The sequence below is a fragment of the Protopterus annectens genome, chromosome 13.part0 (assembly GCF_019279795.1).
Source record: "Protopterus annectens isolate FY-2018-M chromosome 13.part0, PAN1.0, whole genome shotgun sequence".
Lineage (NCBI taxonomy): Eukaryota > Metazoa > Chordata > Ceratodontiformes > Protopteridae > Protopterus > Protopterus annectens.
The window spans coordinates 187,267,218-187,289,321 of record NC_056747.1 but is presented as its reverse complement, the minus strand read 5'-3'; the positions used below and the strand labels follow the sequence as shown (position 1 = coordinate 187,289,321).

The following is a 22,104-nucleotide window of genomic DNA, read 5'->3' as shown; positions in this document are numbered from 1 at the left end:
TGACATTGTAAATCAGTTATAGTAATGGAAAAAGGTCTGGTCGCCCGGACTTTTTCCATTAGTATAACTCTTTTTTTTTTTTTTTTTTTTTTTTACAGCAACGGAGAACGCAAGATCTCCGTTGTTCTTTTACAACCTGTCTTGCTATGTTAAACGAGTTTAACATAGCGAGACAGCTTTTAAAAAAAGCAACGTAGCATCTCTGTTGCTTTTTTTAAAGCTGTCTCACTATGTTAAACCTATTTAACATAGCGAGACACTTTAAAAAGCAAAGCTTTCTTCGTTGTTTTTTTCAAAACTGTCTCGCTATGTTAAATGGGTTTAACCTAGCGAGACAGCTTTAAAAAAAGCAACGGAGATTCTCCGTTGCTTTTTTTAAAGCTGTCTCACTATGTTAAACTCATTTAACATAGCGAGACAGGTTGTAAAAAGCAACAGAGATCTTGCTTTCTCCATTGCTTTTGCCCACAGCTCTGATATACTGCATAAGTATACGCATGCGCAGTACATCAGAACTGCCGCAGAATACCAGACGGCTGCGGAAGGGCAGCAAGGAGGCATTATACAATGCCATTATTTAAGAAAAGTAATTATTTTTTTTCTTAAATAATGTCATTGTATAATAGCAATAACCCACTTCTGGGTGTGGGTAATACTGGATTTACCCATGGTTGGCTTTGTTTGGCCACTCGGGCTTCGCCCTCATGACCAAACCACACCAACCATGGGTAAATCCAGCATTACCCACACCCAGGCATGGGTTATTGCTATAATCTGTACTCTGGTACATATAACATCCTGAAAACTGCTATGAGGTGTATAATATGAGTGTTACTACAGACACTATTCTGATATTTAAGGAGTTAAAGGTATCCTCATATGTATTTATCTCATGTGTCACTGTTTGTGAAATACTAGGAAAATAAAATACCTTGTCACTGATATTGACTTTGTGGTCATAACTCATGCACTGGTGTTGTCTATACTGAACTTCAGTAATACAGAATACCCAGGGCTGCCCGTCTGTGGACATCCTTATACAGAATGTAGCCAGTTTACTAAAGCAAAAAAACCAAAACGGTGTAAAAAGGCAGCCAAAACTCATAAAACAAGGGAATCATCTTCCTGCCAGACAGATCAATGATGCAAGAAACGAACTTGCAGTATCCAAGAAATCAGTTTAATAATCCAACAATAGTCAAGCTTGACTATTGTTAGTTTACTAAGGCAGCACTTAAGGCTGTCTACATTACACAAGTTCTGGTATCTTTCCAGCTGCTACCTACCTGTCAGATGCAGAATTGTCCACTGCTGACATGCACTTCTTGTAGCCTAAGACCTATATATCTAAATGACCTCACTTCAATCTACTGCCTGGGTGACATACCTCTCAACCTCTATGTGTTATCACTTGAAATTAGAAATCTGAACAAAGCCAAAAATAAACGGGGATGAAGGCCCCAAATCAGAAACAGATTTTAAATACTGCTCTTGTAAGCTTAGAAAATTGCTAGAATAACAGTTGTTGCTTTACCATGCATTTTCTGGAGGATATGAAGCCTGAAACTCAAATTTCAGTTATTATTTAGTGACTTCAATCCTAAATGATTTTCCCGAGAACCACACATTTTATGAGGAACAGACCAAAAATATGAGGCAAGAGTCTGGACATTCTGTGAAAATCTGGACAGCTGAGAAATATGCTTGCTAGTAACCTTCATTCAGCTATTGAGGTATGTTAGAGACTCCCAATCAGTTTCAGATTACAATGAGCATGAAAGCTTATGTTTTATCATCTTTCCTGCCCTTTTTAGTTAGAGATGTCACCACAGTATTGGCCTTTAAAAAAAAAAACAAGCAAAGACCAACCATTTTAAGCTGGCATGTAATCATTTATTGACTGACTCTTCTGGTTAGTTGCATTTAACTGTTTACTTTTCTTATAATTAAATGTGCTAATTTATTTGGTTCTGTGGTTATATGGTGTAATGTGCCTTGTATTTTGAAAAGATATTAAAAGTAAATTATGATTGATTCTTTGATCAACTGACAGACTGAATGACTATGTGTGCAGAAGTAGCTGGTAATAATACAGGATAAGGCCATTTACATAACTTTTGTGTGTGTTCCATTATATAGTTCAATCATTTTACACCATAACAAATAATATTACATGAGTTTTCATGCTCTGACGTTTTCTCCACAGGAGCCATTTTGTCTGGTTGATCTTCATTGGTAGCACCTTCAGCACTCTTCTGTCATTCGCCAAACCAGTAATCAATGCCTACGCACTCAACAGTGTGACACTGCACATCCTCTATGTGTTATCACTTGAAATTAGAAAGTAAGTGATTTTCTGTTTTTCTTAATGAGAGAAAGTTGTTGAATGCATGACATAAGCAATTTAAAATGTTACAATGGGATTTTCCAGAAATATCCCTGACAGTCATACATTGGTTACAGGGCAGTTGTGCAACTGGTTTATCAGATGAATTTTCTGGCTTCACCTTGACATGATTATTTTATGGTGCATTTTGCAACATTATTGTAAGCAAAAGCTAAGCACCATCTAATACTGTTATACTGTAACAGCTTTGCCAAAATCACTACTGTAGTACTAGAACATCAGTCTAGTCTACACACATCCATTTTACAACATCCATTACAAGATAGGCAAAATGATGAGATAAAGATTAAGCAAGAGTACCTTAAATACATACAGGGCCGGATCTAGCACAAGGTGATCTAGGCAGGTTCCTAGGGCCCAGTGCTGGCATAAACATTGCTAAAAAAAAATCTCATTATGTCCTCGATTGTTGCTAAGCCACATAAATGTTATAGAAAAAACCCTCATTATTCCGAGTACTACTCAACCGACCCCTCAGCTGCTCAGTTTTGATATGTAAAGCTCTAGGAAGGCTATCCCATTGGCTCACATGTAAAGCCAATTAAAGAGAGAGAGACTTCCTAGAGTTTGGAAATGTGCGATAGCATTTAAGAGGGTGGCAGATCAAAATTGTGGATATCTGGTAATGGCTGTGTGAAAGTAAGGCTCCCTTTCTGGGTGTGCATGTGTGTGTTTGTGTGTGTATGTGTATGTGTGTGTGTATGTGTGTGTGTATGTGTTTGTGTTTAGGTCTCTGTTTGCTGAAGGACAGCTCCTGTTTAGGGTCTGCTATTCTGTAAAACTGCCACATAATGCATCTCCGTAACAGTTGTGCCATTGAATCATTTCCCCTAAGTGCTAAATGATAGACATCAAGAATATGTATGCTGCAGTGGTGCCTGTAGCATACTCATCAAATGTGAAACTCACTGCTATTGCTAAAGAAACATTACATTTCTTCTTATAAAGAACACACTCTGATTTCATAAACTATGTAATGCATTATTGTCTTTATCTTTCACCTGTGTATTTACATCTGCTGTTTGTTAGAGAGGCATGCTGAGTAAATGTATGGCAACTGGTGAAACGCAGGTAAGTCAGTGTCTGCAAACTGAAAATGTTTAGTAATGGCTTCTGCAAAGACAAATCAATATGCACAATCTGGTAATATCAGAGAACCAAATGGAAGCTTAAAAAATTGAAAATCTACTGCTACTGCAACAAGTGTATTTATTAAACAAGTCACATATGCATTCATTACTCTCTCCGTCAGTTTTATATGTGTGTTATGCCCATCAGTTTTGTGTGTGTGTGTGTGTGTGTGTGTGTGTGTGTGTGTGTGTGTGTGTGTGTGTGTGTGTGTGTGTGTGTGTGTGTGTGTGTGTGTCTAATCTCAGCAATCTGAAAACAAATTCTACCTCAAAGTTACAGTGGAAAGACCCTTCTTCTGCCAAGTCACTGATAATTATACTCATCAATAATGCCAGTCATTAAAGTTCAATCAGAAATGTATAAACCCCCCCCCCAACGATTTTCACATTTTTTTTTTTTTCATTTTTAAGTAGGTAAAAGAACATAAGGTACTGTATGGTTAAGGGGCTTGCTCAGAGTCAGACACTAGGCCAATAGAACTAAAGAGAATCAATCACTGCACCCCTGGCTACGGAAGGCAGCTTATGAAAAGCTTGGAGTCTTCATCCACTGCACCAACAGCCACACCTTCATTAGCATTTTTTCTTCTGGTAAATCACTGAAGATTACAGTCAGTAATGGCAGTCATTAGAATTTCATTGTTCTTATTTTTCAAAAAGTGATTGCCCGTGCAGCATGCATTGTTCAGTTAACTTTTTAAGGGAATTATAATTGTTTGACACTTAAGGCTCTGATGTGTTAATGAACTGCTTCCTGTAGTCCAATGTACAGGGTTTGAATCCTTCCACCTTTATTTGCATACTTTGTGACTGAGCAAGTCACTCAGACTGCACTCCTAGGTTCCCCCTGTAAAGTGATATTTTGGCCAGTGGGTATACCTAGTTATCAAATAGTTGAAAAAATTAACACTTAAAATTTGTCCCTTTCGGAGCCTTTGTTCCCCCATTATTTTTGGATTTGTTCAGAATTCTTAAACAAAGATGTTGAGAAGTATTTTAGTCTGTTCTTTCTAAAAATATGTGGCTTTCTGGCAAATTATTGTGGGCTGTGGTCACTAAATAATGATAGATATGAATTTCAGACTTTGTGTCCTTTAGAACATTGTTGATAATGCAAAGGTTTTTATTCTCTCAATATTCTGGGTGTGCAAGAGAAATATTTAAAATATGTTCCTAATTAGAGATTGGGAGGACATGGGGTTCAGTAGGTTGCACTATATGGTTCTCACAGCAGTGAACTGAAATGTTCTTCTCAGTCATTATTTATGTTTTTTTTTTTTTAATTCATTTTATTGCAAGCACTGAATGTACGCAGTCAGGCAAGGGGCTGCAATTGATGATCACATGTGTGTGTGTGGGTATGTGTGTTTGTGTAAACAGTTAGTTCCTACATCCAAGAGTAGAGATTGTGTAATGGAAGGAACTGATTGTAGAAAGCAGGCACATCATCATGTGAGCCATATTCTTTGGCAATGATCCTGGGTGTTTTTGTTTAGTTGACTACTGATAGTGTGTTTATTTGGCTGTAAATAAACTGGATGGGATAAAGTTTATAAGTTTAATGTTAACATATTAATTATGAATGTATTTTTATTTAACTTGCTTTGTGCAGACACAAAGGTGTGAAATGCACTGTGATGAGCTACAACGGTTTGTCCGGTACTTAGTGCAGATGAGAAAGGCTGTGAGTGGCTTCCTGTAGTGTAGGGATTGATTCCTTCAGCCTTTATTTGTCTAGTGTGTGATTCTGACCAAGCCAATTCGACAGACAGTGCTCCTAGACTGCCCCTTAAAAGAGACACTTTTGTCCAGTAGACTATCCTAAGCTATTAGCAAATGCATTATATATTTGTCTTTTGAATTTCTACGCCCTTCAGATTACTTCTTTATATGATATTTAACTATGAATCTCAGCACCTCTATTGTACTTTTTAATAAATATGAGTTTCAAAGGAAGAGAGGTTTACTGTTGTCATTCTGTTTTCAATGCAATAATGTTTTCTGTTCTTCAAATGGCTGTCAGTGTTTGCTGTAACAGTTTTAATAAGCATTTTAAACTAAATTCAAACCTCTGTGGTCATTATAAAAATAAATAAGAAAATGGGGTGTGTATTGACATGTTTGAACAGTGTTTTATGGTAACTAGAGAGAAATGGTGAAGTAATGCGATATTAGTATAGTTGGGGGGATGTACATTACTCTGCCTAGGCCCCCATTTCACCATGATTGGCTCAGAATACATAATGAAAAATGTATTTATTTACTTAGTTACTCACCATTGGTAATCAGGTAAGTGTACTGGTTCAGAAACCCTTTTCAGATGCGAACCAGGCCCAGAGGCAATAAACAGTACAAGCAAATTTAAAGTGCACTGGCACAGAAAAATCTTCAGCTAAGGTTGACTACATCCAAATCCACAAAGAGCCTCAGCTGGGCTGTCCAACTCTTCTTTTGGGCAGAACCCCTTCTCTCTGATTATACCTCTCAACTTCTTAGTGCAAGAAATCTAGACAAAGCCTAAAATACTATAGGGAGAAAGGCTAAGAAATAGGGAGAAGTTTGAAATATTGCCTTTATAAACTTAGAAAGTTGCCAGACTAAAGATTTGTGTTAGTATCCATTTTCTGAAGGATATGAAGTCTGAAGTACAAATGTATGTTATTACGTATTGATTTCAGCCCTAAGTGACATATCAGAAAACCACAAATTTCATGACAAACAAACAAAAAAAAATAAGACAAAAATCTGAACATTTTGTGGAAATCTGGACAGTTGAGAGATATGTCTCTGACTTACGATGCACTTCTGAATGAGGAACCAGTTTCCTAATTTGCCTTAAAAAGACAACCTCCTTTTATCCAGCATGAAACAGACAACTGACTTCCTGTTAAATGACTAACAAAATTGATTGACTGACTAAAGTGCTGTAAGAATTTTAACAACACAAGTTCCTTTATACATTTTAAAGGCACATGCCACATTTTTCCACGCACAGCAGATATTTAAAGGCATATTTCACTTTTTTCCATATAAAAGAATATGTATACGAACGTATTTTATTTACACACACACACACATGCACACACACACACACACACACACACACACACATATATATATATATATATATATATGTATACATACATATATATGTGTATGTGGATCCCAATCAGATCATCAAAGTTCCAAAACCTCAAAATTCATATGGTTGGGACCATATGATGGAAGTTTTGAAACTTCAAACCTTTTGAATGAAGATTGCGGTATAGTGCAGAACAGGAAATTTACTGTTTTCCTCACCGTAGCGAGATCTCGGAGTTGGTGTATTTAATTTGCATGGGGTGGGGGTGGGGTTCAGGGGGGCTTACCCTCTGCAAAAATGTTAAAAAAATAAACTTTTTGTTTTTATTTTTTAATGGTCAAAGTTCTGAAAATTTGATCATCTGGTCCCAACCGTATGATTTTAGAATTTTTAGAACTTCGATCATCTGCTAGGAATTTGTATATATATATATATATATATATATATATATATATATATATATATATATATATATATATATAATATATATATATATGTGTGTGTGTGTGTGTGTGTGTGTGTGTATTAGCATATAGTGCATCTTGCTGAAGTAGAATGTCTAAAAAGTGCATAAGTGTATAATTACTGATTTAAATAGTGTATATATTAACACTGTTGCTTTAAGTCGGAATGTTGCTTAATCTTGGTTGCACATGTTTCTTTAAGAGCAGACAGAATTTGCTGTATTATTGAAAGAAAGAATTTTAATGACACAGTTAACTGTATATTAAAAGACATCTGCGGAAAGTTTACCTTTCTTGGAGGGAGATTTGTTGTCCAGAACAATGGCTCTGGAAGTGAATCAGCAGAAGTGAAAGAAGTCCTGGAAGAAGACACCAGGAGAAAACTGGAAATCAAACTCAGCGACAGAGAGAGAGAGAAAGAGACACACACAACCTCACCACCCCACACTTACCCTCCCACACACGCTCACACGCAGACATACATACTAAATGAAACTGCAATCCAGCCATAAAGGAATATGTGTGTGTTGATGGTACTTGCCAAGAAGTTTTGCTAAGACACAAGACTTTTTATGTTGGGTTGAACTTGCATTTTCTTTGTTTTTGTAAAATAAACCATGCTGTTTTCTAACTAGTGTTTCTGCTACCTTTAACGTTTCGAATTGATGGACGGAAGTAAATATTTTTGGCATGCTTTTTTGTATAACAAAGTCTTAAGACTACACACATCACTGTCAACATAAAGGAGAAATTCATTTGACTATAAGTTTCATCAAAATGAGAGAGACAGTCTTGTGACGTGTGTTAGTATTTACCCCCATGTCGAGTGCAGCAGTGTGTCGACCTGTTTCCTGGATGATTACAAAAAGAAATTAGATAGACCATCATGGCAGACCATCAGTGCTGCAGCTGAAGGGATGGGGGCATGCAGCTGAAGGGATGGGGGCAGTTGCCAAACTGACATTAATGGTAAGCACATCATCAAGAAAAGGGCTACCAGCACCCAGATGACTATGGAGAGGATACATGTATGTTTGATATTCAGGATTACATGACTCTTATTCTGCCACACATTGAACTCTGCAGCATTGATTATACAAAACTGTATTTGCCCCCTGCAATCCCCATACCCTGACATCTCTCTCTCTCTCTCTCTCTATATATATATATATATATATATATATATATATATATATATATATATATATATATATCTATATATATATATATATGTATATATATATATATATATATATATCTATATATATATATGTACATATATATATATATATATATATATATATATATATATATATATATATATATATATATATATATATATATATATATATATATATATATATATATATATATATATATATATATATACTAACACTGAGATGCCACGATGAGTTGGGAAAAGCAGAGACTTCCTGTTGCTCATTGATATGCTATCTCAGTCTATTGCAGTGGTGACAGATGATCATCCAAAATTCTCCAATTATTTAGCTCTCAACCAATTAGCAGTCAACAATTTATATATACATTTATGTTTTTAGAGTCAAGGAAGTGCATTTTGAGGGATTCAGGGGACAGAGGTTGTATATGCATATGTTTACGTATATGTATATGCATATGTTTACGTATATGTATATGCATATGTTTAGGTATATGTATATGTATATGCATATGTTTAGGTATATGTATATGTATATGCATATGTTTACGTATATGTATATGCATATGTTTAGGTATATGTATATGTATATGTATATGTATATGTATATGCATGTGTTTATGTATATGTATATGCATATGTTTACGTATATGTATAAGTATATGCATATGTTTATGTATATGTATATGTATACGTATAAAAGACCCAGTGAGATGTTACTGTCACTTTTAACATCAGTTAGATACACCACATTTTGATGGTGGTGATCTAGTGTGATTTCATCCTGCAGAAATAGGAACATTCAAGGAGCTGAAGCTGTTAGATACCAGCATGGATAACATAGTTGAGGGAGGAGTCAAAGTGTTCAGCTGACCATTCCTTGTTGTAAATTAAGAGATAGAACAGACTGGAGCAATGACTCAGACTTAGATATTCTACACAAGTTCCGAGGCCTCGCTTTTGGTGTCACTTAGGGCACAGAAAAAAGGCAGTTAAATTCATAGCCTCATCTGTAAAACTGAATCATGTATAGGTATTTAATTACTTTTCCCTGTACTTTACATTAAGCCATAATTGTACTGTAATTAAAACTGTTGTGTGCTTCTCCCTACTACTCCATTGTAACTGGTTTTGCTTCAATTAGCCATCCTGGTAACCAAAATATAAATAAGTAAAGATCTTAAAACAGATAAACATTCTTAGTTGTACTGGTCCAGGATGTTTAAGGAATACATTTTTTAGTTCCCATCCAAAAGAAATTACTAAGTAATATTTTTTCTTTAACAGGTGTAACAACAGAAAAATTCACAGACTGGCTTATGTGACAGTGAGCTGGTGGGCCGTAGCTATTTCTTGTTGGATTAGTGACAGACTGTTCTGTGGCTTCTGGAAGAAGATTAATTTCTGCTACCTACATAGCTTCTGGTAAGTCTTTTTTGTTGTTTACCCACCCTGTCCCTCAATACTGTAATGTGATTTACTGAGGAAACTAGAGAGCTAGAAAGAATGAGATGATGCAAAAGGCAGTAAACAGAGTACAGTCTCCCAATATAGTGCATGAAACTATTGCCATGAGTTGGAACACATTAAAATAATAAATGAAAGAATAAAACTGTGACAGTGGCCTCGTTTAAAAGAATACTTCTCTAGCTGGTATACTTTCTTTTAGCTGCTAAAACACACTGACTTCAAGTTGTAAATAATTAATGCTGTTACTGTTCAGCATCATTTCAAAATTATTTTAGAAAACTCAGATTTTTCCTCAATGAAATGTTATGAACCAAGAACCTGTCAGCATTCAGGGTCTGTAATGCTGAAGCTGGAGCAAGCTGCAGTGAACCCTACTTGTCTAGTGCAGACTTACCACCTTCCCAACTAGAAAAGATTTATGGTAAACCTTTATGCAGTTTACCATACTGTGCAGTTGTGCACAGAGGCTGAAGTGAATTATTGTGCTTTCTCTTTTTTTAAACACCTTTATTAAATTATCACTTAAGATATAGGCAAATATACCTTTACAGAAACGAAAACAAACCATATTAACATTTTTCCATTTACATATATTATAAATCACAGAACTTATCATTCTTTGTAACTATAATCAGTCCAACATTCCAACATCATTCCCTGTCTGCAGCCAACAGAATTAAACTTAATAAGGCCTTACTATGCCTAGGCGATTTAGATCCTGCATCCCAGGTAAAAAAAACATACTTTCCTTAGCTACAGCCATTTGCTCATCTAATATTTCTGATAGAGCACTCTGTATGGATTTTTTAAAGTCTGCCATCACAATACACTCCCAAAACATAAGTTCCCAGTTACTCTCTCTTCCCTATCACACCTTCTACATTTGATATGTGACTGAGGAAAAATTATTTAAAGTCTGCTTGGGGAATAAAAATACCTATGCAAACATTTCCAAGCAAAAATTCTAAACCTTCTGGACTTTGTTGCACACTTTGGAGCCATACATATATCTGCCCATTTATGTCTTCTAAATTGCTTTTCTAGTCTTTCTACCTGATCCTTTCTAAGGACTTTTGATTGATTCTTATAGTTACTTTAATGCCCTACTAATTATCCCTTTTTCACATCAGCTCCTATTCTCGATTCATCTAAAAACTCTACTAGTATAGACATAAACACTTTATAATCATGGTTTAAAATTGAAGTAGATCTATCTGGAGCAGGGTCTGATGTGTCTTTAGCATCTTTAGGCAATACAACTGCCACAGTTTTCTTCTGAGATGTTGGTGCTTCCCCTCCTTTTAAAATACTGTTAAATAAAATCTAGATCTTTATCACTTTCTTCCCTCCTAACCTCCAAACTTCCATATGAATACCATCTGTTACTGGAAACTTCCCTTGAAGATTGATTATGTATCACTCTTTTTATCTTCTCTTCTCTTCTCCTGTCTTAACAGTTAGATGTTGAGCATCATATGCCTCTAACCATGGCATAATTAAGTCTTCCATAAACATTTCCATTTGTGTTCTTTCTTTATTTCCACATTTCTCTACTTTCTACAATTTTTCATAAAATTTCTGAAATGTCTGTATTAATATTATAGGAGCTGTTGTTATAGGCTCCATAAGTTTGGTGACAAACTTTCTGTTGCCTAAGTTGTTGTGCTAAACGTTTTCATGCTCAGGAGTTAAAAAAAAAATAACAGCAATCTTTCTAAACTGATGCATATTATCCAGATGCTTCATTATTTTATCTTTAGCACTCTGCATGTGTGCATTTTCTTGTTTTGTGGGATTCCCCTTATTCTGCAGTAATTTAACCTTTATCACCTCCTCTAAGTAATTCTATTACTTCTTAACCATAAAGCTTTTTCTTTTATTCTACCCTATTTTTAAACTCCTTTTTCATTTCATCCCACTCATTAGCTATAACTTCTGAAGATATTTCTATTTCCATAATAACTCTTGAATATTTTCCACTTCCCATTCCTTAAATTCCTCTCTTTTAACAGGTAGGTGAGAAAGCACCAGTATCTTGTTTTTACTTCAATACCATCCATTTTATCTTGGATTTTATTGGTGCATGATCTAAAAAAGTTATTGGATATGTGTCAAAACTTTCAAACAAATTCACGTTACTATCAAATACAATTTCTATACACTCTAACCTAGTTATTGTACCTTGGGAAATAATATGTAAATTCTGATTGAGTTCCTACTACTCTTTCATACCAAATATTTTCATAAAGTTTTTCAGAAATCTACCATCATTTGTTATAGTTTCCCTTCTAGATCCCCTGATACATCCTCAATGCTGCAAAGTAAGTTCATGTCCCCACCTATAAGTAATATTCCCTGCTGAAAGTTGATTATTTATCTCCAAATTGTCTTAAGCTCCATTATAGCGGTTTTTGGTGAAATATAAATACATACCAATGTAATCCCCCTCCCTTGCCAATAGCTCCTTACTACCACAAATTTATCATTATTGTCTTTTTTCCACTTCTATCACTATCACTATCACTATTGGAGCCCCTCTAGAAATGAGTATAATTATTCTCCTTTGCCTTTGTCTCTGATATTCTGTGAAAATTAATTTTTAATCCTTTCTCTGTCGATTTCATATTCTCATTTCTTTCTAAATGTGTCTCCGGCAGCATTGGTATTTTCACTCTGCATTTCTTAATACAGTTCAATACTCTCTCCTTTTTGTCTATACCGGTGGGCCATTTATGTTCCAAAATAATATGGATAGCATAGCCATTATGATAAAAAGCTGCTATTCCCACCTATAATACATGTCAGTTTTTTTTCAATGCACATCTTCAGCTTTCATGTTACATGCACACACTAATGTTTGTCAGGCTAATCTTTTATACAGTTCCTTCTTCTCATCTTTATTTGAATATATGTCAAATTTTTCACAACTTTTTGTTCTAATGAAAACCCACAAACAAAAATACTAAATATATTTTCAAAACACCCCATCCCCTATTAACTTTGAACAAACACATAAAACTATGTACATCTTCAACTGACAGCTTCATCCACAAATATTATTTAACCTGAAATTAAGGTTACCCATGCTAAAGCATATGCTACAGCCTGTCTTCCCTCTTGCAGTGATTGCTGCCTGTTCTTTTCTTATCTTTATTGCCCTCCTAGATATGAAAAACAGCCAGTATGCTTTCAGAAAGCATTGTTTAGCCCTAAGGAAAAGTGAACTAGCTATCTTTAAATAAAACAAAATTGTACACTATTCTATGAAATGTATTACATTATTAAGGCTGCTAGAGAGGCTGCTGTCTTTTATTCACATCCCATAATTTCAGACTTTATTTTTGCTTGAACTGCTTGCAATTGTGCCTTTAAATTTTGCATTTCCCTCAGCAAAGAATGTTCAGAACTCTCATGATTAATTACTTGCACCTGCAGAAAGCTTGTATCCTTGTAAAAGTAGTCAGCAATGCATCAGAACAGAATGAACAATTGCCTTAGCAGCAGACTTCTTGACTCCTACCGAACATTTGCTAATGGAAATAGGAAGCTTTAATACCTTTATAAATGTAAGAAGCTCAGCATTATTCATGGCTTTCATCATTTTGTCTTGTTCTTCAAGCCCATTGCTAACAAAAAATAGCTTCAGTCAGTGGCTTTAATTTAGACATTTAACCTTGTAAAATATGAGAAAATATCTTAATTCTACATATAAAATAATCAATTCATTTTAACACCCCACCCCCACCCCAGCAGCCGAAGATCATAGTATATTAATATTAAAGTTGCTTTTGTCCAGTCTTTCTTTTCTTGTTATAATGTAAAGCCGATATTTTTACAAATAAAAAAGTACTTGTTTACTTTAATATCTTTAGCACGTTCAACAGTCACTGAAGAGACTCCGCCACATTTAAAATACCGCTGACTATACAAAACTGCTTTATTATATAATTTCACTGTTTCTGGTCTTCTTCCTGTTCATCTTCATCTCCAAACACCAGACTCTGGCTGAAGTCCAGTGTACTCTTAATTCTTTTAGTCAACTCCTGTGCTTTTTCTGTCACTTACGCATCTTGCTTTGGAACATTGGAAAAGGATTTAATGGCAAGATGTTTCTGTGAGCTTTATTGTCAGAAGAATGAGTTGGATAAACTTTTTTATTTCCTCCTTAGCTTGTTCTGCATCAAAAATGTCTTTGATCCTCCAGAAAAAAATATTCTAAAGACAGCTGGATACACACCTGCTTCTCAGCATTCCCTGACTGCTGCGATTAATTTCCTTCTTTTCTTCCTGGCTTACAATGAATCATTTTCCACAAACACTTTGCTGTCTTCAGTTGTAATACTTTTCCCTTCTGTCACAGTTTTGTGAGGATCCACTCTTTCTGCTGGTATGATTGCACGTTTACTATTATAGGTCTTAGCTGCTTTCTCATGGCCAGGTTTGGAGCATACACTTGATATGCCCTTTAAATTAACAAATCCTGATGTGGAATACCAGTCCAGTTGCTTATTTGTACTTTCATAAAATTAATACAGTATATTCCTTCCAATTTCTTTAGTACAGCAGCAAATCTCAGGTCTTCTCTGCATGCTGTTTCTAACTCTACCATTTTTTGAAACAGCTCTTCTTGAGAAGTCTCACATTCATCCAGCCTTTTATTAATTTCAGCACCTGATTTTTGCAGTTTTATTAGTTCATCTGAATACCTAGTTAAAGCTTCTTCCATTTTTCCCAACCTTTTGTTATTTGAGTTGATATACTCCTTCAGTCTTTCATTTATTTTAATCACCTCTGAGTACATTTGATTTATTTTCTACTATAAATTAATGGACATCTTTTGTACCAAAGTTGAAGCTTGAATTGCTTTTTGCTGAACATCTGCAAAATTTTCCCAGCCAATGTTCTCTTCACCTTTTCTGTTAGTTCTCTAAGGCTGGTATTCATAGACCAGTAGTTCGCACATATGTAGCAGTTATGAGTCCAAAGCACCACTATGCTTATATGTAAATAAGCTAAGCCCAGTGCATTTACAATGAATAAGGAAAAGTTAAGGTATTTTGAAGAATACATCCACTTGCAGCAAAAGCATAAAGTATCTAAAGTCAAGGTATTCCACAAGCTCATAGACTCAAATAAACAAAGGCAAGAATGGTCTGTGATCACTGAAAGGCACAACACATTTATTTAAAAGCAATGCATAAGCGCTTTTGTCTTAAAATTATTAGACTTCATCAGACAACCAAAAGAAAATGATACAATGTTTTTAAAGGCTCTAAAGTCACATGATACATTGACACCAAATTATTTGAAGCAACAATGGAACTAAAATACTGTTAAAAATACTGTATAAATTGCTTAGTTCAAAACTCTCTATGCTATAAACTCTAAAATTCCATAAAAGTACATATTAAAAAATTCTAAAAATTACACAATAAACCAAATAAACCAACTAGCGTCAATAAGCTTTTAATTTTAATAAAGTAATAGATAAAGTCCCATTAAGTCCTGGCGGGCTATATGCGTTTAGGAGTAATTGCCATATTAACTCTTTTTTCTCTAAAAGTAAACCCCAGGAACATCTTGGGATTTATACCCAGCTGTTCTACCATCACAAATTTTAAAAAGTCAAGGGTTAAGCAGATGCAAAGAACTATGTGAAAAATGTAAGCTTTGTATTTCTTAGTAGTATTTGGTATATATTCAGATATTGGGGATGGATGCAGCAATGAGTTTATTGTTTAATTACTACAACTGTTTTGGAAGATAACTGGTTTGAGGGACTAGCATAGAGATAGCCATGGGGTGTGTGCCTGCTAAGTGAAACTGCAAGTGAGAAGAAGTAGGGGAGGTGAGTGTTTGAGTATGAGTCACAAGTATGTAACTTGAGTATAAAGGCGAGGAAGGGCAAATCAGGGAGGAAACACCAACAGATAAATAACAAGAAGTTATTTACATGAGAAGTACTGCTGTTTGCAACTACTACACTGCTGTCTTAGCATGCAGACACAACTAATATGGTCCTGGGGATTGTTCCTTTCCAGGATGAGATAGTTTTCCAAGCTTACTTGAGGCAATTCTTAAAAATAAGGAATGATATGTGATGGAAGGGGTAGCACAGTTTGGCTCAGTAGATAGTGTTGTTGCCTCACAGCAAGAAGTTCTCCAGTTAGATTCTCAGTTGGGATGCTTTCTGTGTGGAGTCTGTATGTCCTCCCTTTGTTCACCTGGGTTTTCTCCTTGGAATACCTTCTGCTACTTTATGAATACAATACTCTGTATGGTTACTGTTTTTCTTCCTAAGGATCCACATCCAAAATCCCAGTGTCTCTCCTTACCTCTCAAGCCTCCCCTGCCACTCCACTGCCAGCCCCTCCACCTTAACCTACAGCATTCTGCTTGTGCTATGCACAAGGAGCTTCAACTATGTAGCTCTGAAATACCCCTTTCAAATCAAACAATCCCAAACCACCCTGTCCACTGGAAGGATCGACTCATCCTACCCGAATCTTGCCCTCCTTCCCTCCCAGACAAAATCCTTCAACTCTTTATTAATTGCTAGCCACAACTTCTCCTCTTGCCAACAAAATCATGCCTAACATGTGCATAAAACTGGAGGGACTAAAACATTTTTACTGCTTGTGTCCCATCATCCACATGCATAAAACAGAGCCTCCAGTTTCTCAGTTTCTGTACTATCCTTTCTTTAGTCTCTTCCCACACATTCCCAGCCACCACAACAGAATATCCCTAACCTATACTCTGATGTACTTCATCCCATCATGTCTCCGCAAACATGGCCACTGCTAAAGCAATCTTTGTGTGGGTACATACCCTACAGACATTGACTCCATTCCACCTTCACCAATTCTGAATCCCAGAAAGACCCAAAACTATCCCAGAATGCTCCAAAACACTGAAATGTCCTCCCCAGGCTTCATCAGGCACAAAACAACATCACATGCAAATAAAGTCAACTTTTCTTGATTGCCACACTAATTATATCACTAAATTTCTGAGTCCATTTTTCTCTTTGCCAGTGGTTCTAAATACGATGCAAATAACAAAGGGGAAAGAGGACACTACTGCCTGGTTCCTGTGTTCAAACAGAGCCTATCAGAAAGTAACCTCTCCCCATCCTCCCAATCTACCTTATTATTGAGTCAGAAAATGCAAATGCCTCCATTGCCCCACACATAAAATCCCAGCCCACTCTGCTGAATGCCTTCCCTGATTAAGGCCCACCAACAACAGAGGTACTTTCTTACATTCTGCTTTCCTCTGGATGATCATTGTTTTATTATTGCTGTCAAATGTTTGCCTCCCCTCCACAAAACCACATTGATCCGTAGGTTATAGGATCATAGGACATTACTTGACTATTGGCCCTGAGGTCCTTATAAGCCTAGCCAAAAATATAGCCCATGATTGGACAAATCAGCACCCAATGCCCCTGTCTAGCAGAGACACAGGTGGAATCCCAGGGGTATATTTTCTGTTTCCCATCCAGTTATCCAGGTTGCACTTAAAAAGGGGTAAAGAGATACCCTGCTTGATGTGGAGAGGGATGTCACAGACCAGGTTTAGGCCACGTGTGCAGGTTACTCGAGTGGAGCTTGACTTGCGGATATGTAGCAGTCCCATCAAGATGGGGTCCATGATCACCTTGTATGCCAGACAGAGGTTACCTCTGAGGAATCTGTATGAAACTGAGTAGAGGGATATGGCTTTTAGCATATCGGTGTATGGTAGATGTTTGAGGCCCTGGATTCTCCTGGTGAGGAACCTCTGTGGTCTCTCCAGCTGCTGCATGTGCTTTGCGGGGTACATGCCAAAAGGGGCATTGTACTCAATAATGGACCTTATAAGGGAAGAATACAGGGATGTTATGACCTCCCTGCCCCTGGAAGAAATACCCTTACTTATGAGGTGGGCCATGTAGAAGGCTTTCCGAACAATGGAAGCAGCATGGTGGTCAAAAATCAGGTTGCTATCAACCTGGGTGCCCAAATCCCCTATGACTGATTGTAAGCTTAGAATGTTGTTATTAATGTGATAATTTGGTAGATTCAGCTATGAGTTTTTCAAATCATATCAACCAATTGGCTAATGATAGTTATAGAACTATAGGTTGTATAAAAAGATTTATAACGTCTAGGAAATCAAACATAATGAAGTCATTGTTTGTTAGTTATATTAGACCCAAACCTGAGTATGGAATAACAATATGGAAACCCTATAGGAAAACAAGCATGAATAAACTGGAAAGAGTACAGCGGAAATATACTAAGGGCATCCATGGATGTGCAAATCTAAGTTATTATGAAAGACTAAAATATCTGAACTTGTACACTGTCTCTTACAGATATTTAAGAGGAGATCTTATTCAGGTATATAGGGACATCTACCTCTGGGAATGTTTGGGGTTATCAAAAATTACTAGAGAATCGTCAGATAACCTATATAGAAGATTATATAGGAATGAGAAGTGTACTAATTGTTTCTCTGACAGAGTAGCTGATGCTTTGAACAGACTACCAAATTACATTAAAGCAAGTACTAGTTTAGATATTTTTAAGAACAGCCTGGACATTTATTATGGGAACAAGTGTTTTGGCATATTGGCAAGCTAGAAGGGCTTCATGCCCGTGCCTGAAACATTTGTATGTATGTATGTATGTATGTATGTATGTATGTAATTTGTGGGGATGCCACTCTCCCCAAAGGGGATGATGATGATGCATTTTTTGGTATTCAGCTTGAGGCCATGTTTGTGGCACCAGTCATTTGTCTGAGTGTGACCCTCTTGCAGGATGTCCACATCACTACGGGAATTAATGACAGCATATCGATCAGTCCTGAAATCACCCTTGACATTCTTCTAGCCACTATAGACAAACACTGTACAATCAAGGTTTACAATCTAAATGGGGCCACATGAAGCCTGATCCAATGGGTCTCCACCATCCCTCAGCACGACAGCTACCACAGCCTTCCCCCAGGATGTTGGCTCTTCCCGTTCCCTCAAAATATTGTTAAACAAAGCATTCCAGATCTTTACCACCCATCTCACTCTCAGCCTCCAAATCTCCAGAGGAACACCATCTATTCCTGAAGACCCTCACACACATTGGTTATACATCACTGTTTTCATCTCATCTCCTCACAATCCAATCGTTATTAACTAAGCCATATTTCCGTCTAACCCAGCATACCCAATTCTTCCATAAACATTTCCATTTGTACTTTTTCTTTACTTCCACATTTCTCTGTTCTATAAGATTTTCATAAAGTTTCCAAAACATGTCCAATCCCTCAACAAGCTCTTTGGTCACCTTCCCTGTCATAGGCTCCCCAAGCCTGTCAGCAACCCCTTCCACCCTCTGCTGCCCAAGCCATTATGCCAAAAGCCCCTGTGCTCTCTAGTTATTAAAACACAGTTGCCCAACAGCAATCTCTCCAAATCCATGCATACCATCCAGGCATCCCCCTGCCTCCTCCCTAGCACCCTGCAGCTGCACATCCTCCTGTTCTGCAAGATTCCCCCTACCCTGCAACACTTTAACCCCTGTCAGTCCCTCTAAATAATTCTTGTCACTTCTCAGCCACATCTCTTCCTCCTCCATCTACACCTTATTTTTAAACTCCACTCTTATTCTATCCCTCTCCCCAACCATATTTTCTGAAGAACTATCTGTCTTCCCCAATAACTCCAGAACAACCTCCACTACCCATTGCTTAAACCCCTCTCTGTTTAACTGATTGGTGGGGAAGCACCTGTGTCTCATCATTATTTCATTACCCTGCATTTTTATTGTAGTTATTATTGGTGCATGTCCATGTGCAGGATATTGATCCCATTATGTGTTCTTAAACATTAGCATAGGTTATAGATCAAATACAAAATGAGTTAAGTATTTGTGATGGAATACACTGGCTGATTTGAAGCTGCTAATTAACTGATTGGCATACCTTTTGACCTCTGAGCAAGAAATCTGGACAAAGTCTAAAATAATGTGGGACAAAGGTCCAAACATAGGGACACATTTAAAATATTGCTCTTACAAACATAGAAAGTTGATAGAATAACATGATTTGTGTTAGTACGCATTTTCTGAAGCATATAAAGTCTGAAACACAAATGTACATTTTTACTTCCTGACTTCAACCCTCAGTGATTTCTCAGAAAACCACAGATTTTATGAGGAACATTCCAAAAACATGAGGCAAAAATCTGGACATTCTGAGAAAATCTAAACAGTTCAGAGGTATGCCAAACCAAGAGGCTCTGAAATGGACAAGCATTACAGATTTTGTTAGGCAGGGAGAGCTAATGATAATGGCCAGCAGAGGGAGCTCTAATGCCCAAGTAAACAGTTTGGTATTTCAGGTCATCCCAAGGATCATAGGATCAGATTAGGATCATAGGAGATTACTAGGCTATCCGCCCAGAGTTCATTTTAAGCCTAGCCATTTCAACCCAATGTAATACCATAGAAGTAATAGTCATTATCCTAGATTGCATGATTGATGATTGATCAATCTAGATCGATGGTCTCTTTTATCGTAACAAAAAGTTTCTCACCAGTGAAGCTAAGAAAACTCTGTCTCATGCCTATCTCCTACTCAGTTTACTCTACAGCTGTCAAATTCTCATTAGTCTCAACTCTGGACTTCTAGCCAAACTGGAATCCACCTACAACAAGATAGCTAGATTTGCTGCCCAAAATACCTACAAGTCCCACCACTGTCTCTCACTGAAAAACCTAAATTGGCTTGAACTACCTCACCTGCTCCTTCTCACTCAGCTCCAGATCATTCATTCAGTCCTCTATCAACTTTTCTGGTCTATACTGAAACCACAAAAGTACTAAATAGTGAATGTATGTACATCAGCACATAAAGATCTATGTACATACACAGCAAAACATGTAAACAATGAAAATCGAAACGTCAAACATGTTTCATCATCAGAATGCACCACACAGGTAAGTAAAATTCCAAATAAAAAGCTACATTATTTTGCTTTTGCAGGGGGGCAAGCCCCCCTGCACCCCCCACACACCCCTACTTAAATATACCAACTCTGAGACTGCACTACAGTGGGGAAAAGGATATATTTCCTTATCCCCACCACCACGCTGCTGGCTAAGAAACACGTTCGGCGTTCCAGTTTTCGCCCTTTATGTGTTTAGCTCTTTATGTACATTGACCTTTATGTGTCAATGTACATACATTTGCATTTCTGATCTTTCGGTCTACTGTCCTACCCTTTCATCTCTAATCTCCCACTGTTCACCCACTAGGACTCTCCGTAGCTCTAATCAAGGCCTTCTGCAAACCTACAAACCCCAAACTAAATTTGGTTGTAATCTCTATAGCTACAACCCAACCAAGGCTTGGAATAGCCTTCCTCTTGAAATTAGGTCCCTTAAGCAACTAAAACATTTTAGGGCTGCTACCAAAGAATACCTGCAAGTTAAATGGACTTGCCACTGTACTCATCCTCCATATCCTTTCTTCCAACCCTAATTTCTTCCAACCTTCCTCTCCTCCCTTCCCACCTACTTACTAACTCATATCTGGTGATCCTAGTTCATGTTTTAGTCTGTTTAGAAGACAGCCTGGGATGTCATCTGGTCCCATACAGGCCATGTTCTTTGCCTTGGACAAGGCTTTGAAGACCTGCTCTTCAGATATGTAAGGTGGGGGGGGGGGTTTTGGGGGAGGGTTTGTTGTAAGTTAGGAATGGATATTTCACCAAACCTATCCGCTAGCAGGTTCACTATCTCTGTGGGGTCAGTGTGTGTGATACTGTTGACCACCAGTTCTACACATGCTTGTGTCTTACCTTTTAGGTTACGTACATAGTTGTAAAAGGTCTTATGGTTATCCTTGGCAGTACTTGCTAGGTTTCTCTCAAAGGAGCTCTTGGAGGATTTGACAAGTTGTCTTATTTGCCTGTTAAGGATGAGGAGAGTGCTTTTCCATTGTTGGGTCCTTGTCTTTGTTTTCTTAGACAGCAACTTTTTGCATTTATTGTAGAGTTTATTGATGCTGAAAGTCCACTATGATAGCTTGATTTTTACTTGGGGCTCTGGCTTTGATTCTATCTGGTACAAACAAGTTTATACACTTATGAAAGTGATTGTGCAGGGGTTTAGTGTAAGCTTCAGTGTAGTTACCACTTTCAGCTTGGGATGGGGCTTGAAATGCATTTATACCTTCACCTAGGAGGCTATAGTTTTCCTTAGTGAAGTTTTTTAGTCTGCTTTCACTCTTAGTGAGTTCTGGTGTTAGTGTCAGTTCAAATGTGACTGATTTGTGGTCAGTTTTAACTAATGAGGGTCCAACAGTTGCTGCAGTGCACCTGTTTG

The 22,104-nt window shown here is 37.0% G+C and overlaps 1 protein-coding gene across 1 annotated transcript in view; it reads left to right on the top strand.

Annotated features, from left to right (window-relative positions):
• ACER1 (alkaline ceramidase 1) overlaps window positions 1-22,104 on the top strand; it is a 197,879-nt gene that overhangs the window by 166,975 nt on the left and 8,800 nt on the right. The window contains exons 4-5 of the mRNA XM_044055405.1: window positions 2,207-2,344; window positions 9,548-9,685. Coding sequence (XP_043911340.1) covers window positions 2,207-2,344; window positions 9,548-9,685 — 276 coding nt within the window. The remainder of the gene's footprint in view (window positions 1-2,206; window positions 2,345-9,547; window positions 9,686-22,104) is intronic.